The 18,767-nt window shown below is 47.5% G+C and overlaps 1 protein-coding gene and 1 long non-coding RNA gene across 4 annotated transcripts in view; one reads left to right on the top strand and one right to left on the bottom strand.

The window, feature by feature from the left end:
• LOC131513662 (uncharacterized) overlaps positions 1-18,767 on the top strand; it is a 99,940-nt gene that overhangs the window by 74,229 nt on the left and 6,944 nt on the right. The window lies entirely within an intron of this gene.
• Positions 267-16,847, bottom strand: SLC17A2 (solute carrier family 17 member 2). Of its 3 annotated transcripts, none has more exons than XM_058732787.1 (13): positions 16,693-16,847; positions 13,405-13,555; positions 12,012-12,121; positions 10,214-10,425; positions 8,164-8,397; positions 7,992-8,079; positions 7,071-7,157; positions 5,281-5,399; positions 4,999-5,160; positions 4,399-4,531; positions 4,162-4,309; positions 2,786-2,876; positions 267-963 (listed from the first exon to the last, which is right to left on the bottom strand). In XM_058732787.1, the coding sequence occupies exons 3-13, from the start codon at positions 12,037-12,039 to the stop codon at positions 829-831; spliced, it is 1,437 nt and encodes a 478-aa protein (XP_058588770.1). In that variant the 5' UTR covers positions 12,040-12,121; positions 13,405-13,555; positions 16,693-16,847; the 3' UTR covers positions 267-828. The 3 variants fall into 3 exon arrangements, with proteins under 3 accessions (XP_058588770.1, XP_058588771.1, XP_058588772.1); XM_058732788.1 differs by having other exon boundaries at positions 13,405-13,551; XM_058732789.1 differs by lacking the exon at positions 8,164-8,397.

Genomic DNA, 18,767 nt, shown 5'->3' with positions numbered 1-18,767 from the left:
TCATCATTTCATTTGAAAGCACCTCTGTGGTCTCCCTTCAGTTCTCGTTAACATGCTCCAGGCTAGGTCCTTGTACCTTCTGGAAGTGCCCGTCTTGCCTCCACGTGAGCTTTTCAATTCTGTCTTGAGTTCTAGTTAACCTCATTCATTTAATCCGTGCCTGGTCATTTCTTGGTCGTGAATCCCCTGGAATCTAGCTAAGATAAGTAGATCTCTGTTTTGCCTGATGCGAATAATCCTAATCTAAATAATTTGAAAACGGTCTATTCAATTTTAGCATGTGAATTTTAATAGAATTTAACCACATAAATAAACACCCATGTTTCGTACAATGTATACAAACCATAAAAAAGTTAATTCTGTGGATTACAGCCTGAAATTTCTGTCCCATGCTGAGCTCTATAACACATGACCATCGCTGCTAGCCGGTCTTCTCTGTGTCCATCATCACCCCCACGAAGGTACTTATCAGTGACTATTTTCACACAGATTTTTATTCATCCAGTATTTCCCAAAGAGGAAACTTCAAAGGCAACAGGGATTGACGTTTCAAGTGTGTCCAGCAGTTGTCAACCCTGGCTGCATGTTAGAAACCCTGCAGCGTGTCTAACAACCAGGGGCACCTGGGCTCCCCCACAGACCAGTTCATTCAGTGTCTCTGCGGGTGGACCCCTCATCCGTGTGTTTTAGAAACTCCCCAGGGAGACCCAACAGGAAGCCAGAGGAGAAACGCTGAGGCTATGGCCAAGAATATGAAGGAAGAAGGACAATATGGAAAACGTGTCGCAAAGTTAATGGTCGGCATCATAAGTGTGCAACTCACTATCCTCAGAGGCGGGTCATGGTCTTCTCTTTGGCCCAGTCCTGGATTTCTGCTTGTCCAAATGTGATGTAAAAAAACATGCCAAACATGTTGACGGCCGCAGATAGGAAAAAGACACTCCTCCATCCAGACACAGAATCCTGGAGGCAGAGAATGTAGAACGATCAGCCTCGGGTTTCCTTCTCCACCCGTTCTCGAAACCTTCCATTTCGAGTATTGCAACATTGATCTCAGAGTATCTAGGGAATGCTATGCAATAGCCAAGAAGGTTTTGTGAAATTTTTGGGGGGACAGAATGACACCACAACGAACATTGGGTACTGGATTAAGAGGGATTTTTCTTTAAATCAAAATAAGTTAACCTACACTAATGTCTTTCTAGAAATGTGGATCTCAACCTTCATGAAAACATCACATTCCTCATTGAAAGTTATGCTTCAAGTGACTTTTTTTTTTTTAAGAAAACATTTATTTTTGAGAAAGAGAGAGAGAGAGAACAAGGTGGAGAGGGACAGAGAGGGAGGAGGCCAGAGGATCCGAAACAGCACACAGCCCGATGTGGGGCTCAAACCTGTGAACCATGAGACCGTGACCCGAGCCGAAGTCCGACGCTCAACCGACTAGCCAACCAGGTGCCCTTAAAGTGACGTGTTTAAGACCTCACCCTTGCGTTCTCTCTGTTTAGTTTTGGTCTTAGCTGTTGACATCAGTGTCACCAGCCCCACTTGGGTGGACATCTCAACACGACGTGAGTTGTATTTGGCTGGGATGATCCTTCTCATAGTTTGTAGTTCATTTCTGGCATTATAGTCACGGCGGACTCCTAGCTATTTGGTCAAACATTAACCTGGAAACTAGATCACATGGAGACGTATTAAAAATGAAACGAGGGAGGGGCGCCTGGGTGGCGCAGTCGGTTAAGCGTCCGACTTCAGCCAGGTCACGATCTCGCGGTCCGTGAGTTCGAGCCCCGCGTCAGGCTCTGGGCTGATGGCTCGGAGCCTGGAGCCTGTTTCCGATTCTGTGTCTCCCTCTCTTTCTGCCCCTCCCCCGTTCATGCTCTGCCTCTCTCTGTCCCAAAAATAAATAAATAAAAAATTAAAAAAAAAAAAAAAAATGAAACGAGGGAGAGACGCCTGGGTGGCTCGGTCGATTCAGCGTCCGACTCTTGATTTCAGCTCAGGCCGTGATCCCAGGGTTGTGGGATCGAGCCCTGTGTCCCACTCCACACCAAATGTGGAGGCTGCTTAAGATTCCCTCTGTCTCCCTCTGCCCCCTCCCCCACCATATTCTTTCTCTTTCTCTAAAAAAAAAAAAGAGAGAGAGAGAGAAAAGAAATGAAAAAAGAAAGAAAGAAAACTTTTTTGTAAGCTGACTCTTGTCATCCTGCCACCGCAGGCTGGCTCCGCTTTTCTCTGGGGGCCTCCTAGCCCTCGCTTCCCACTGAGCCAGCCTCACGGCCCATGACCACAGCCATGACCTCTTCACCATGACTTCGCTTCTCTTTTTTTACAGTGGCCTTGGGACACTTGGTGTTTCCGTTTTGTAATTTTTTTCTAATTAGAATTAGTCTGAACAGACTTCATAATCTTTGTCTCCTGCCCCTCTGTCTTCACCCCTTACCATCCCTTGACGCGTGCCATTCCCTCGGGTCAGAACCAACAACTGCCTCATGCTTTTGCTCCGGGAGGCCACCTGGGCTCTGTTCTCTCCACCTCTGCCCATTCTCATCAAGGTAACATCCAGTCATTTGTAGAGGGTCAGCTTATACTGTTCTTTCCCTGGGACACCCGACCTAACAAGACTGTCTTTCCGAGTCCCCTGTGAGTAGAGTGGTTGTGTTGACACCCGTGCTTGTTGTCTCGGTCAGACCGTACAGTCGTGGAGGGCAGGGGCCCCGCCGTGGCGCCCCAGCACCTCAAGCGGTACCTGCTCCTTGCAGACTTCAATAAACTGGCCAACCTGGCTGATGAGGAATCCGGTGGCTGTGGAAGAGATGATCCCTGCGATGAGCCCGAAGCCCCTGGAGATTCCCATGAGGAAACTTGCGTACCTGTGGGGTGAACATTTCACAGATGGCTTCCTTTTTATTTTCTGTTGAATTTCATCTAGTTAATTAATGTATTTATTTTGGAAGGAGAGCCAGAGAGAGAGGAGGGGAGACGGAAAGAGAGAGAGGGAGAATCCCAAGCAGGCTCCACACTGTCAGGGCAGAACCCGACACGGGGCTCGAACCCATGACCCTGGGATCATGACCTGAGCTGAGATCAAGAGTTGGACGCTCAGCCGACTGAGCCACTGGCGCGCCCCAGCAGATGATTCTATATAGAAAGCTGTCTAAGGCTTTTCGGCAACTCAGCTTTAAGGCAGTTCGGTTATTACAGCAAAGTCATTTTGCTTAATGCTGTGTTTTGTTCACCTAGAGACATTCAGGGCAATGTCTGTTTGCCAACCCTGAAATCATCTCTCTGCCAGGTCAACAACCAGGGATGACCTCAGTCTCCCCGGAGACCAGGATTCACCCCGATCCACATCCCAAGGCTGCTCCGCACGGCAGGCAGTTCGTGCAGTGCCCAGGACAACAGAATCTGGATAAAATGCCTGAATCCAAATCCTGGCTCTGCCTTTGTGTGACCCTAGGCATGTCACTTAACCTTCTTGTGCCTTCCGTCTTCTCCAGTTTAAAGTGAGGGCAGGTGCACCTGGGTGGCTCAGTCAGTTAAGCGTGTGACTCTTGATTTCAGCTCAGGTCATGATCTCATAGTTCACGAGTTCAAGCCCGGTGTCAGGCTCCGCGCTGACGGCACGGAGCCTGCTTGGGATTCTCTCTCTCCCTCTCTCTCTGCCCCTCCCATGATCGTGCCCTTGGTCTCTCTCTCAAAATGACTAAATAAACTTTAAAAAAAAATCATGATTTAGGGTGAGGACAACAATAGGGCCTACCCCATGCAGTTGTGAGATCACATGTGTCGATATATGTCTATCGAGTAGGGCGTGGCTCATGGCAAACGCATACAGTTGAGGGAGCTAATATTATCAACTCTGAAAGCTTTTCCAGAACACATGTGTGTGGGCCCTTTCCCAGGGCACGCGGTTTAGTCTCAGGTGGGGAGGCTTGGGAAGCTTTTCATCTGAATGATTACTGGCCAAGATCGGCAACTGTTGCTCTAAAATGCCTTAGGTCGTGGCCACGTAGTGACATTTCCAGTTAGCTGTCATCATTTATCATTCTATCGTCTTGCGCATGTCGTAACGGGAAGGAGTTGCAAGAGGAGGACTGAGGCCTAGCACCTCTGGAAGACTGTGCACGAGGGGAACAAACAGGTGTAAGTTTCTACCTGGGGGCGACATCTAAGGTGTTGATGATGAACCCCGAGTCGCACAGATTGCTGGTCCCAGGAATGAGTATCAGCAAAATAATGGTTGTCACGTAACTGGAAGCCACGAAGGGCAGGGCCACGGCACACAGAGACGGAAGGAGGAGCCCTGGACAATGAAGTCACAGCATCAGGAACCCTCGCAGACCACATGTGGGAAAGAGGATCAGTTAACCAAGCCCTTGCCCCGGTCCTTACCTAGGGATGAAAAGAGTTTTCGGACAGTGATTAGTCTGAGAAGATTCCTGGACAGAAGGAAGTCTGCCAGCTGGCCTCCTAGAATCGTGCAGCTTGAAGCAGCAATGAAGGGGAGGGATGACAGAACCCCGCTCTGAGGGAAGGAAACGTGTTCCGTGAGTGTGGACGGGCATAGAGCACCAGGGAGGTTCAGGCAGGCGGGCGCCGTGAGCCCACCCCCCAGACGTTCGAGTCGTTTTCAGGGAATTAGTGTCCTTTTCCACAGGGGAAGAACGCTGTCTCAGGGAAGAGGGCCACTCACGCTGCATTACACTGGTGTCCGGAGAAAAGTAACATTAATCTCTAAGGGAAACGGAGGAATCAGCCCGTGTGGCCGTGTCGCACAGATCTGCCAGTCGCGGTCGTGTAAACCAAGGCACATCATCTTACGTCCACGTGTCCCCGTGTCCGTACAATGGCAGTCATCACAATGCCTCTCTCAAGGTCATCGTGGAGGTTGTATGAGGGGTTACGTGCAAGGGCAGGATGCCACGGGCAGCACAGAGCCGTTTCTCCTCATTGCCGTTACCATTTCCCCAGAAGGACCGGAAGTATACTCACGTCTCTGATGTTAACGTGGAGCACGGAGCTGATGTAGGTCGGGAGGTATGTTATGATTATGGTGCATAACCAGAAATGGCTGAAAAACCCCGTGAAAATGGCCCAAAGCGGTAGGCATCTGGCCATAGCTTTTATGGGGACAGATCGTCTAGGAGAACTGGACTGAAAGGAAATATCTCGTTAACGTGGGGTTGGAACAGCCCCGAGGGGACCTCTCCTGTGAGCCCCACCGCCGCCCTAGGTACCTCTGCACGGGCCACAGGTAGGAGGGGTGCACTGTACCTGGTGAGCCAGTGAGGCCACGATGTGCTCCTTTTCCCGGACGCTTATGCATGGGTGATGCGTGGGGTCATCATAAATCACTGTGAACCACAGGAGACAGCAGACGCAGCCAATGCTACCTGGGAAGCCGGGACCCAGTTATTTTCAAGTAGATTTGTATGCTGGGGGAAGGGGGTGTCCTCCGAAATGGCACGCCCCTCCCTCAAAACACGCTTATCAGTTCATGCTTATTCCACCAAAGGACCTAAACTTTCCTTATGTCAATTCTTCTAAAAAAAATTCTTCTAAAAAAAAAAAAAGGGGCGCCTGGGTGGCGCAGTCGGTTAAGCGTCCGACTTCAGCCAGGTCACGATCTCGCGGTCTGTGAGTTCGAGCCCCGCGTCGGGCTCTGGGCTGATGGCTCGGAGCCTGGAGCCTGTTTCCGATTCTGTGTCTCCCTCTTTCTCTGCCCCTCCCCCGTTCATGCTCTGTCTCTCTCTGTCCCAAAAATAAATAAAAAAACGTTGAAAAAAAAAAATTTAAAAAAAAAAAATAAATAAATAAAATAAAAAAAAAAAAAAAAAAAAGGCTCTCCAATCTCCACCTGTCAAACTGCCATCTGTCAATGTCAGAGCCGTCTGGAGAGAACACGGGCAGGATCGGACCACTGCGCAGCTGGTTAATTACTCTTAGGGCCCCAGTAGTTATAGTGTTTCTTATTACACACATTATTGTCTTACTTTGGAAGATGTGAATAGTCAGGATTGAAGAAGACAGGAATCGTACATACATGAAACCACCTGCCAGAAAATCGGTGGGGCGAGGCCAAGTTTCTGGCATATTTGCAAAAGACGGTGTTATTTGTATTCAAACAATGCATCCGTTAGGTTAGGGATTTCCGGAAGAAATATTCCTTGACGGTACGTGATTAACACGTGCGGACCGAAATGACCCGGGATTAGCATCATTAGTGAGGAAGCCTTGCAAGCCAGAACCGTATTGGATGGCATCCTTTGGTCAGAACAAGAGAACAGGCCTGTGTCTCGTGGCTGAGATGGGTCACTGGAAGAAGGTCCGATGTTAAAAGTCTCTGGGGGCTAATGTTCTTTAAATTCCCTCTAATGACGGGATCCGTCCATTCTTTTATTGATCGAGCAAGAAGCCAGGCGCTATGATAGTACCAAAGTGATAAAAAAAAAAAAAAAAATTATAGAATAGATTCCTTGCCTCACAATTTCACAGTCTCGTGGGGCGGGAGGGGGGGCAAACAGATAAGTGTGTGCCAGCATAGCTTAGCTTAGAGAGGGAATTATCAGTGAGCACCACAGAGGGCAGGAAGACGGCATCCGACAGGATAAGGCTTGGAGGTCTCCCTAGGGGGGTGCGAGTAAACCGAGCTTTGCAAGATCTGCCTGGCAGAGAATAAATAGGTCAAAGCATCTTTGCAGTAATAACAACTGTAATAAAACACGAAGACGCATTTCAAGTGCGTGTCACCAACTCTCGGTGACACTGACGTGTCAACCACGGGGCAGCTAGAGCCGGCATTTCGGACGTGGTGGTGGCGAGTCTGCAGGAGATGCCAGGGGTGGGAGCGGAAGGCCGTGCTCCCCATTCCTCCGAGGCCAGCCCCGCGTGGAGTGTCATCTCCTAGACTGGGGTAAAGGAGCCACCGGTCCTCAACGGCCTTCGTCACCTTCTGTTCCATCGAGGGCCCGTTCTCTCTTGTGGGCACGGGGGACAGAGAACGTGGGCATCACGCTGAACGGCTGGGACACGGGGCGCTCGGGACAGAAGGGAAAGGGACTCACCAAAGATGTAGAAGATAAACGGCCAGCCCAAGGCCTGGGAGATTAGTCCCCCCACGCAGAGGATGATGAAGGACCCAAACGCTGCCCCTGAGGAGAAGAGGGAGAAGAAACACTTACGACAAGACTGAGTGTTCTCCCTGGACGTTGTCCCGGCAGCGAGGAGGCCGACTCAGAATGACTGCGTGAGGACAGCCTCTCTTCCCGCTCACGGATCCCCCCCGGGACAGCCACGCGGAGTAATTGGGATGGATCAACAATACTGATGCGCCTCCTGACACTGCAGCGAGCGCCTCTGCCCCCCGTTAGGGTGCATGTCGTCGGCAGCAAAGTCCTGGAGTCCCGTCATCGGCTGCTCTGGCCACCCGCTGGCGGTTCGCATGTGGACAATTCACACGATCTCGCGCACGGGTTAATTCCCTCTTTGGTAACATGGGAGCTTACAACATACTTAATGGTCAGACAGTTGTGAAGATTAGCCCAGAACAGCAAAGAGCTCAGAATCACTTGGGCTCTTCAGACTCTCCTTTCCAGGCTGATGTCTGTCTCTCCTTACCGCTGTGAAATCTGCTCGTCTTAATTCCCGCCTGTGTGTCTTTGCTGAAATGGTGTTTCAGCGCCATTAGGTAAGTATTATATAAATTCACTTGATTGTCTTACATTTATGCAGACCCAAGTTCCAAACGTTTTCCCACAGTGCGTTTCTGACTACCCCAGCTCACAGCCGCTTCTAAGCCCCAGTGGCTTTCCAGCACCGAGGTAGCTCTCTCTTACAGAGGCTATGTAACCGTCTCACATTGTTCAATCTCTCGGTGGCACTTTCTCCTGCCCCCCCCCCCCCTCCCCAGACATCCCAGGTAGAGAAGGAAAGACGCGTTTGGGTGAGGCTGATTCCAAAGCTCTAATGCACGTGTATATCCTTACCTGACCCTGCAATGGTGGTGAGTTTGCTTCGTTCGAGTGGGGGAGCCCACTTTGCCCAGATGGTAAACTGACCTGTCCAGGCCATGCCCTGAAATGAACATCATTAAGACCTTCGGTCTTAGTACAGTTCAGGTACCTGTGTCCCGCTCCGAACGAGAAAGTATCTGGATACCTGGGCCATGCCCTGGATCATCCGAATCACAATAACCAAAATCACTCCGAAGTCAGCAGCCAGTGGTGTAAAGAGGGTGAGGAGGGAGGAGATCAGCAAACCAGCACCAAGCATCTGTTTTGCTCCAAATATCCCTGCCAAATATCCACTTGGGATCAGAGTCACTACTATCCCATAGCTGATGGAGCTAAAGATGATACCCTGAGTCTCTGGGCTCCATTCATATACAGAGGCCTGGGGGGCAGAAAAAAAGAAAATGCTTCGCTAAGAAGTTCTTTTATGAGAATCTACTTTATTTTTTTATTAAAAAAATTTTTTTTAATCTTCATTTATTTTTGAAAGAGAGACAGAGTGTGAGTGGGGAAGGGGCAGAGAGAGAAGGAGACACTGAATCCGAAGCAGGCTCCAGGCTCCGAGCTGTCAGCACAGAGCCCGACGCGGGGCTGGAACCCACGAACGGTGAGATCATGATCTGAGCTGAAGTCCGAAGCTCGACCGACTGAGCCACCCAGGTGCCCTGCAGAAACCGACTTTAAAACCAGTGCTGCTTGGGTTGGTGGGATCCTGGTAGAAAAATCTACTTATCTGTATTTGTTACCTAGCAAATATTCCACCTCTTCCAAACGTACAACCAATTATACCCCTAATTTGCTCCTTTCAGAGGAAGAGTAAAAACAAAGGAAATGAAGGAAAGAGATAAAGAAATGATTACGTGGTAAGAAGAGGTGCATGAAAAACAGCCATTGAGAGAGATTTCACCTGAGAAAGAGTTTCCTTTAACTGTGTGCTTCCGGGAAAAGTTCGGTGACATGTTGACTTCTATTTCAAAAATATTAGGAAAGCACAACTTCCCTGAATTCTCATCAAAATCTGTCCTTAAAATCAAGTTGAGGAATTATGGTCTGCCCTGGCAGAGATGACTTCCTGAAACACGCACTGCACGTTAATGAGATCACATTCTTCTTATGAGGTAAGCCAATAAATAATTTTTGGCAGCCTACTAGGCTTGTGGCATCATGCTATAAATTGAAGAGACAAAGAGAAATTTGAGAAGAGACAAAAACAATTTGCAAAGGTCCCAGGAAGGAAGCAATACTTGGACCACCCTTTGAAGGATGATTATGATTTGTACAAAGAGAAATAGGAAAATTCATTTTTGTTGAAGAGCGAAAGTAAACTTGTAGCATTTGGAGTGAAACCAAATGCTGAGAAAGTAACCAGGACTCTGAGCTGCTCAGAACAAGGACCTTCCCTGGGCCACTGACAGCAGATCTGAGTGTGCTGAGAAGTGGGACCAGATTTTTGGAGGAGCCCAGCACGTCGAGAGAGAGGGAGAGAAAGAGTATGAGCAGGGGACAGGGACAGAAGGAGAGAGAGAATCTTAAGCAGGCTTCACACCCGACGTGGGGCTCAATGCAGGGCTCAGTCTTACCACCGTGAGATCATGACCTGAGCAGAGATCAAAAGTCAGACATTTAACCAACTGAGCCACCCAGGCGCCCCGAAGCTCTCTTGTATTCTTGAGCACAAGAATGTGAATGTGTAGAATGAATGATGGAAAAAAGACTGGAGGCAGAGAGGTCATTATAAATAAGCTGGGTCCAAGGTAACACAATCATGAAATACAAAGGTGACATCAGAAATCTACAGTAAGGGGCGCCTGGGTGGCTCAGTCGGTTAAGCCTCTGACTTCGGCTCAGGTCGTGATCTCACAGTTCGTGGGTTCGAGCCCCACATCAGGCGCTGTGCTGTCAGCTGGAGTCTGGAGCCCGCTTCGGCTTCTGTGACTCCCTCTCTCTCTACCCCTCCCCTACTCGAGCTCTGTCTCTCTCCCTCTCAAGAGTAAATAAACATTAAAAAAAAACAACCCTGCAGTAATTGATAGTTTAAAGGAAAAAATTTAACCATAGGGTATAATCCTGATTCTTCTACAATCCTGTGATAAAGATTTTATTTAACTCATCGACGAAGAAGGAATTGGTAAACTGTTACAGCTGGCCCAAAGAGAACTCAGAGACCCATAAGCAGGAAGTAATGCTGATATACTTACCCCTGTGTTAAATTCCTTGATGGATGTGCTGGGGTCGCTGAGGGTTTCTGCCAGAGGTCCTTCTGCGGAGGCGTTGGATAGACCATGCGGCTGAGAGCTGTTCACCATGGCAATGATCGCAATGCTCAGACTCACACGCTGGGTTATCATGGTGAAGTTTGAGAAGTGCATGATGAGAGCCAGTCCATAGCGTAACGAACAGAAACCTGGAGCTAGGAGGCAATACGGAAGGATGCACTGAGCATCCTGACCGAGGCCGCCGTCTTTCTGTTTCTCCCACGACTACACCTGGAAAACAACAGGGCCCTCGCTCCGCCCCACAGCCTTCTCTCGCCGAAATAACCATGACTACGGTGCTCCTTGGCCATATTCTTAAATTGACTTCAAGACAATGAATCTGGGCTCTTAAAGTCAAGCAAAGCAAATATGACCTTTTTCCAGAGGTGTGGGAAGCAGATGGTAACTATAGGAAAGTCTAAGGGAGGGCGCTTATGTCATATTGTCCCCAGTAAAGTGAGTGGGGGAGGGGGGGAGATGGGGGGGGGCGGGGACAAACCGGTCCCCCAGCTGCAAGTCAGAGGTCCTGTCCGTTTTGCATATTCATTTCATTTACCGTAAAGCATATTCATTTCATTTACCGTAAAGCTGGGAGCTTTATACTTACCACGGAGCTGCCTTTGAAAGAAGCTGACGGAACACCCAAGGATTCACTTTTAAATATCTGAGATAGTGTGTGTGGAAACGAGCACCCCCCCCCCCGACTCCTGAATGTGACGCTCACTTGGAAACACCTTTGTCATGTCACTAGACCCTGCCTCCACGTATGCCCAGCTTTCAGGAACTAACACAGTGGGGCTCCTGGGTGGCTCAGTCAGTTAAGTGCCCGAATTGAGCTCAGGTCATGATCTCATAGTTTGTGGGTTCGAGCCCCGTGTTGGGCTCCGTGCTGACAGCTCAGAACCTGGAGCCTGCTTCGGATTCTGTGTCTCCCTCTCTCTCTGCCCCTCCCCTGCTCACACTCTGTCCCTCTCTCAAAAATAAATAAACATTTAAAAAAAAGAAAGAACTAACTAACTAAGAGCCACTTTCACTGAGTTTGGAGGTGATATGGAAATGGGCTAGTATTCAATATGTTACAAGAGCAACACATTCTTTAAAAGTCCCCACAAAACGCAACAAGGGGCCAACGTTGCAAGGGTTCCCAAGCGAATGATGGATTCAATCTCTTCTGTAGATTTGGAGAAATGGAACTAAAGACAACCAAGAAGAGGGCCTGTGAACAACCAGATAAAAATGTAAGGAAAGAAATCATTTGTAATGGCCAAACAGCCTCAGTGATAGGACTGTTTGCCTGTGAAGGACTTCTTTCCATGCCACTGGAGGATTCCAAAGCCGCTTGGCAATCACATCATGGCAGGAATTCATGCACAAGTTGTTTAAAATGACTTTTTCAAAACTTATTCCGTCCCTTACGTCCCAGGATCTGTTGGGCATTTGTCTTGATTTCTAAGAGGTAACTCAGTGGGGCTCCCTAAAAAAAAGCAACAGGTAACAGGACGAGGGGCCAGAGCTGGTCCAATGTTGTTCAGAGACTCTTTATAATGGGTGACATGACAAAAAGGAAAGAAAGAAAGAAAGAAAGAAAGAAAGAAAGAAAGAAAGAAAGAAAGAAAGAAAGAAAGAAAGAAAGAAAGAAAGAAAAGAAAGAAAAAGAAAACAGGAAGAGAAAGAGAGGAAAAAGAGCCGTGGAGATAAGCTTCCAGCCTTCCAGTAAGTAGTCTTGATGGGGAGGATTTACCTTTCTTGGGCGAAGGCTTCTTGTCCATTTGGCTCCTCTGGAGGCAGTGGCAGGCTCTGTGGTGGACTTTCCCTCTGCCCCGAATCTCTTTCACCACGACTGGTTTTGATCTACGGAGTGAACAACAATCCGAAACACGGCACACAGATAACTGTCTCATGTTAACGTGGTCCTCTCTCAGCACCAGTAAAAGTTTTGATCCAACATGGCTATATGATTGACATTTTGAGCATGCTTCTTGATTTTTACGCTAATGGAAAACTCAGTTTTTACAAGGAAATCCAGCTGTAAGCACCAGCTATGTGACTTAGAGCCTCGTCATTTAAATTCTCCAACCATTCATTCTTATAAGAGTAAGCCTCTTTCTGGAGTGTGCCACAAGAATTAAATGAGAAAATTGCAAACCACAGAGAACCAAAGGCGAGGCGTGTTGCAGCTTAAGGTGGGTCAGAGGACAGGAAAGTCAAATAAAGCTCAGGAGCTGGGGAGAAAGTTCCAGAATAGCCCTTTCTCTCCTTATGATCATGTTGCCATCCCTTCTGTACAACCAGAACGATGCTGTATTGTGGCTTCTCTGAATAGGAAGGGGGACATTGCATAACACTTAACGTGTATTACCTTTGAGGCTCTAAAATGTTTATCGTTGCCTTTGCTACACACAATTTGGACACTTTCTTGGGCTGAAAAGTTCTTCAAACCGTGTGTAAAATCACACTGAGCGAGGCTTTCTACTACAATTCCAAATATGTCCAGTTATTTTGACAGGAAAAGAGAATTCGTGATCCCCAAATTTGATACTCATATAGCAATCAAACTCTCTCGGTGGATACATACATTGATTTCCTTTAGGAACAATCCTCATCCCAAGATCACTGTCAATATGGCAGCCATTCCTAAACTTTACAAATACTGGATCATGCTTATATTTCATCGCTCAAAACTTTGCATTCTTTCTGCACACAAATTGAACAAGACTTATCTGCACCCTCAGGGATGTTCATAACCTATGACTTTAGGATAGAGGCTCATAAGGAATGAGAAGATGAGGAATTTTGTCCCCCCATAATTCGCGCCCGTGTTGACAGCTGCACGTCCACACAAAGAGAGGCAGGTTCACATAAGCTCCAGCAGTGGCTAATTCTGGGTTATGGAACACGGTGGTCACATTATTCTAAAGGATTTTCCATATCTGCTAAGTGCTTTTGCTGTTTGTTTGTTTTGCTTTTTTACAACTTGTAGACACTCGTGTTATACCGAGAAGCCGCTAGTTTGAAAGATCGATGATTGGGCCTTCGGTAATACAGACAGCACAGTCTTCTGCTCGCCAAGTGTCTCCTGAATTCTAAGAATAAGATCTGCCCATCTAAGTTTTGAAATTTTCTTTTTTGTTTACCTGGACCTAGATGGATGCCCAGTTGCTAAACAAGAGAAGGTCAGCACCAGGAATCATGTTGGCTTTCGTCCTGCAGTGGAGGGCTTACGAGCCTTGCAAACATCTGGCTGAGATCAGGAGCCCGGGTCAGTGCGTTTCACTCAGATCCTAGCTGAAGCAAAATGGAATGGACGCCTCGTTTACCCAGAGTTTGGACCACTTTCTGTCTGATTTCCCCTGTTATGTAAGATCCCAAGACTTGCCTGAAGGCAACTTTTTCACCGTACGTGCAACCAAGAGTCGTCACACCCCAGCTACAGATTCCCCACCAACCGCTCTGATAAGTCCTGCAGGCCCCGAGCCCTAGAGCTGAAAGACGCTCCGAGATCTTCTGCCCAACTGTTCACCGTGCTGCTGAAAAAACTGCTGTGCGGGAAGTCCGAGAAGTGGACACAGGCCACGTAGGTCACAGAGCCAGCACCGGGTCTCCTGACGCCCAGCCTGCTGCTGCCTCTGTCTGCTAGAGCCACTTCCCCTATATGCTCGTATTTTAAGCACAGCCTAGAATGCAGTAGGGTAGCCTCTTTCGGGAGGGTTCCACAGGGGAAGTTACATGGCTTTGCTTTTTTTAGTCATTTCTTCAAGAAGGACATTTGATGGTGAAAATACTTTCCAGTCGAGCTTCGAATAGTTAAAAGAATAAAAATGACCGCCTTTTCTTGCTGTTTTTGTTAGTGGAATCCTGCCACAAACCTTCCTTTCCCTTGTATCTGTTGCCACCCCGCCTTAGCTTACATTGACTTCACGGGCTGTTTTGAATTTTGTCTCAATAGCTGACTTCAGTTGTGAACCTCCTGTGTCCTTTGCACGAGACAGAGAAATCGGGCAGACCTCCCAAACCACTGTAGCCTAGGGGCTCTCGGGACGTAGTAATGGAAACGATTTTCCTAAAGTAATCGCAGGAGCCCGTGAAACGACGGGATCTGTGCCTTGTCACGATCGATAGGCGCTCAGAGACAGTGGTTTGAGTCTGGGTCCAATTGTAAGCATGGTTGAGGACCCTCCATTCCACAGTGACACTTCTAAAACCTCGTGAGTCAGAGAGGCAAAACTTTAAGTAGATATAGGAAGATGGAGAAGAAATGAAACGAAAGTCTATCTTTTAAAAATAATTTCATGAGGGGCGCTTGGGTGGCTCAGCTGGTTAAGCGACCGACTTCGGCTCAGGTCATGATCTCGCAGTCTGTGAGTTCGAGCCCCGCGTCGGGCTCTGGGCTGATGGCTCAGAGCCTGGAGCCTGCTTCCGATTCTATGTCTCTCCCTCTCTCTACACCTCCCCTGCTCACGCTCTGTGTCTCTCTGTCTCTCAATAATAACCGTTAAAAATAATTGAAAAAAAAATAATTTCATGATACAATATTGAGTTGTATTTGATATAAAATTAACAACGTAGACAATATGGTTTAGGGCTAAGCAAAAGAATCGTTTTTTCCTCTTGGTCTCAGCCTGGAACTCACTGTCTCATTATAGTGGTCTTTCGATTGCTTAGATTTCCCCTAATCCCCAGCCTGTCTTGCATCATCTCTGTTAGTCCAATCCCCCAGTTTGCTCAGAGTAAATGTTACATGTGGCTGAAAGAGCATGAACCTGTGGTTCAAAGGGTATCCAGGGACTATGCCTGCCATTCACAAGCTGAGCTTTTTCACTTCAGCTTTTTCACCATTTTCAAAATCTTTCAGCTTTTTCACAATTTCATACACTAGGGGAGCTTTAGTCGAATACGAAATAGAAACAAACAGGAAATATGGGGATAACATTACTTCACAGGACTATTGTGAGTGGAAGAAAAGGTCTGAGGCCTGCCTTCTGATTGTAAAATGTACGTTGTAAACTGTTATTGATATTAACTACAGCAATAATAATAAACGGGCATCAGAATGGCACTCGGGACCTCTCAGGTGAATCAGTCCCAATTTATGCATTTCTGGAGAAGTGCTTCTGATTCATCATTAAACTGGTTTTAAACATTTCCTTTGGAAAGTGGGTTCTTCCAGGGGCGCCTGGGTGGTGCAGCCAGTTGAGTGTCCAACTCCTGGTTTTGACTCAGGTCATGATCCCAGGGTTGTGGGATTGAGTCCCGCATTGGGCTCCCTGATGAGCCTGAAGCCTCCTTGGGATTGATTCTCTCTCTCTCCCTGTGCCCCTCTCTCCCCCACTTGCACTCTCTCTCTCTCTCTCTCTCTCTCAAATAAAGAAAACATTTAAGTGGGTTCTTCTACTAGAATCCACGAGATGGGAGAATAAGGGATGCATCTTGCTAGAACATCAGAGAACATCAGAGAACAAGAAGCAATTTCTTCCATGTTAGTAAGACTGAGGCCCCTTTGTGTCACCTGCCCCTACCTTTCTGAAAAATCGGTAGGGCTGAAGTAAAACTGGTTATTCCAGTAGGTAATTTATGTCATGCGGTCATTTCACTTATGGATTTAATCGCGAAAAAAAAGAAAGAAAGAAAAAGAAAAACCGTATCAAGCACCAAGAGTGGGTGATCCTAGAAAGCAGAGTAACGCTCAAATCAAGCACAGTTGGGTCAGTGCCTCGGGGGACTCACGGCTTGGCTCGCCAGGAGACGCGCAAGATTCCCCTTGACCCTTTCCTCCAAGTGACAAACTCAGGCTTGCCTTCCAGGGCAACCGTGCTTTGGACTAGGGACCTTCTCTGGCAGGTTGGGAGAAGGGACCTTCTTCAGTCTTCGCCAAGAGCTTCCCATCGGAGCACCTGTGGGTGCTCATCATGGTCTCTCTGAGCATCTTCCCTGAGCTCTGAGGGCAAGGAGCCAGGTGAGCTCCACAAGCATGTACGTTCTCTTGCTTTTATCTTATTCACAACTTCCTATTCGCCTTTCTTTGAGACATCATTTCAAATATACGTGGCAATCTGAAAAGACTCATCAGTCAGTCCCCAAATCCAAGCCTTGTTAGTTCTGATCCAGCATTTTATCCCACAGTGAAACCCACCCAGCTCCTCAAGGTGCCACAGTTAATACAGAATCCCCAGAGAAGGGACCACTGTCCAGTGTCCATGGACATCGGTGGCCTCTCAAGCCGTGCTCTAGAGTATCGATTGAATCGATTGCACGTTTTAGAAAGTCTCTTCTTCATTTTGAAGCCAGAAACCGTTCCCAGACGGGAATCCTTAGGCCGCTTTCATGGTGTTCCTCTGACTTCCCCTCAAAGTGCTCCCTCCCTTTAATGGATCTCTGATTGATTAGTAATTATCCTCAGACCCAAAAAGAAGAAAAGCACTTACCTTTGCCATTAAACCAGTATTTTAAGCCCTAGACTACAAGGCTACTTGAAGAAGTTTCTGTCCCTTCCTCCCTTTCAAATAATTCCACAGAGTTTCACAAGGATAAATAATTAGCCACGTGGCAGTCAGACAGCATCAGGTTTGGCCCCACATTCTCAGAGCAGAGAGCCTGGGTTTGACTCTGCTGCTTAATTTTTAACTTCATTTTCAAGTCCCCACTGATAGAATGAGTGTCTCGAAAGGTGACATCATGTTTTTCTGCTCAGAACTGTGCATGCAACCAAAAAAAGTCAACGAGCATTTTTCCTGAAAGGAAGGGGCCATGGTGTGGAGGAAACAGCAAAGCTCTTAGGATCGGAGAAATGACGTCAACCCCACCTTCACTTCCTGGTGTTTTCTGTGGCCTTGGACAAGTCACCCGCCTTCTGTGAATTGGTTTCTACATCAGTAAAGCAAGGTTCTAATACTGAACTCGTGGGGGGATTGCACAAATTAAATGAAATATTTATGCTGACCGATAGTAGGTCCTCAATAAACGAGACGTTCCCAGGGGTTCTGGTAAGTCAGCTAGACTTTCCTTAAGCTTTTGGTGCCCACATGCTAATAAATGTGGACGTTGGCTACTCCGATATCTACTCATGAAGCGACCCTGTGTTGGGGAACGTCATCAAAAACGTGTGACCACCGGCTGACCCATGAGCTAGACCTGGGCTCTCAGAGCCTCCTCGCCCTCTCCTCTGTCCTAGGAATGTGGGTCCTGCTTGTCCTTCCTGCTTCCAGAGCCTGCTCCAAGGACATGGCCTTGAGATGGTGATGTGGTGTTGAGAACACCCAGTTGGGGCCTCGTTATAAACTTCTAAGATTTGGAGGTGGGTGCAGAGATCCATTCATTTTGCTGCCACCCACGACAAGTGTCGTATGCACATTTCCTTTGCTATTATTAAAACCCGTCACCTACCAACCTGGAGTGGACTGCCTCTTTCTTCAGTCTCTCCCTGCCCTCTGAGTCCAGGAGCCAGTTTCTGATTACGCTCGGGATGTCCCCAAGAGCGGTGCAAACCAATACCCTGAACCCTTCCTTCCTGCTTCTTCTCTGAACCTTTTGTACTCCAGGCTCTGCTCGACTCCTGATTCTTGGATTGTGTCTCAGTTGTGAGTCGTAGTTTTTGGTCTGTGGTTGCTACCGACACTTCCAGTTTGACTCTTGGCCCTTATAAATGAAGTGAGGGCCCGCCCTCTCTCGCTTCATTAGCTTCAAACTGCCGTGGTTGAGTTTCCTGTCAGGTCTGACTCCCCAGACTCTCCCAGAGAGCCAACTGGACTCAGCCCCTTAGTTTAACTCCTTGGTTCCTTTGTATTGGTTCCCTGTTGCTGCTGTAACAAATTAACACAAACTTCGTAACTTAAGACAACACATATTTATTCTCCCAGTTCTGGAGGTCAAAAGTCTAAAATGGGTTACACTGGACCAAAAACCAAGGGGTCTCCCAGGGCACATTCTCCCTGGAGGCTTTAGGGGAGAATCCATTTCCTTACCTTTTCCAGCTTCTAGAAGTCACCAGCTTTCCTTGGCTCACAGCCCCTTCCTGCATCTTTAAAGGCAGCAGCAAAACATCTTTAGATCTTTCTCTCGAAGCCTGACCCTCCTGCCTCCCTCTTTATAAGGACGATTGCAATCATATTGGACTCACTTGAAAACTCCAGGACAGTCTTCCCACCTCAAAATCCTTAATCACGTATGTCATGTGCCCTTTGCCACACGAAATCACATATTGACAGGCTCTGGGGATTAGGATGTGAAAGTCTTTAAGTGGCATTATTGAGTCTGCTTTTAAGGCATGGAGGGGGAGCCAGAAGAATTGAGATAATAGTTCCTTTCTTCCTTTAATGAAAATCCTGGTTCTTGACTTATTGCAAAGTCATCAGGTACCTGATAAGCCAAAAAAATGGTTAAAAAGAAGACAAATTCGGGCTTTTTTTTTTTTTTTTTTTGCTTAGTCTGCCCAGAAGAAGAAAAATTTCTTTTTTTTTTTTTAATGTTTATTTATTTTTGAGAGAGAGAGAAAGACAGAGCA

Source organism: Neofelis nebulosa, chromosome 6, assembly GCF_028018385.1.
Source record: "Neofelis nebulosa isolate mNeoNeb1 chromosome 6, mNeoNeb1.pri, whole genome shotgun sequence".
Taxonomy (NCBI): Eukaryota; Metazoa; Chordata; class Mammalia; order Carnivora; family Felidae; genus Neofelis; species Neofelis nebulosa.
Note: the sequence above shows the minus strand (reverse complement) of the source record. Positions and strands in the feature narration are given on the sequence as shown.

Bases quoted from the DNA above. Each gene is read 5' to 3' on its own strand.
- SLC17A2 (XM_058732787.1), bottom strand. From the start codon at position 12,039: ATGGACAAGAAGCCTTCGCCCAAGAAAG. The intron at 8,080-8,163 runs GTATCCAGATAC...TGTTCATTTCAG, and splicing joins TGATCCAGGGCATGGCCCAG to GGCATGGCCTGGACAGGTCA. The intron at 5,161-5,280 runs GTACAGTGCACC...ATTTCCTTTCAG, and splicing joins TGGCCTCACTGGCTCACCAG to TCCAGTTCTCCTAGACGATC.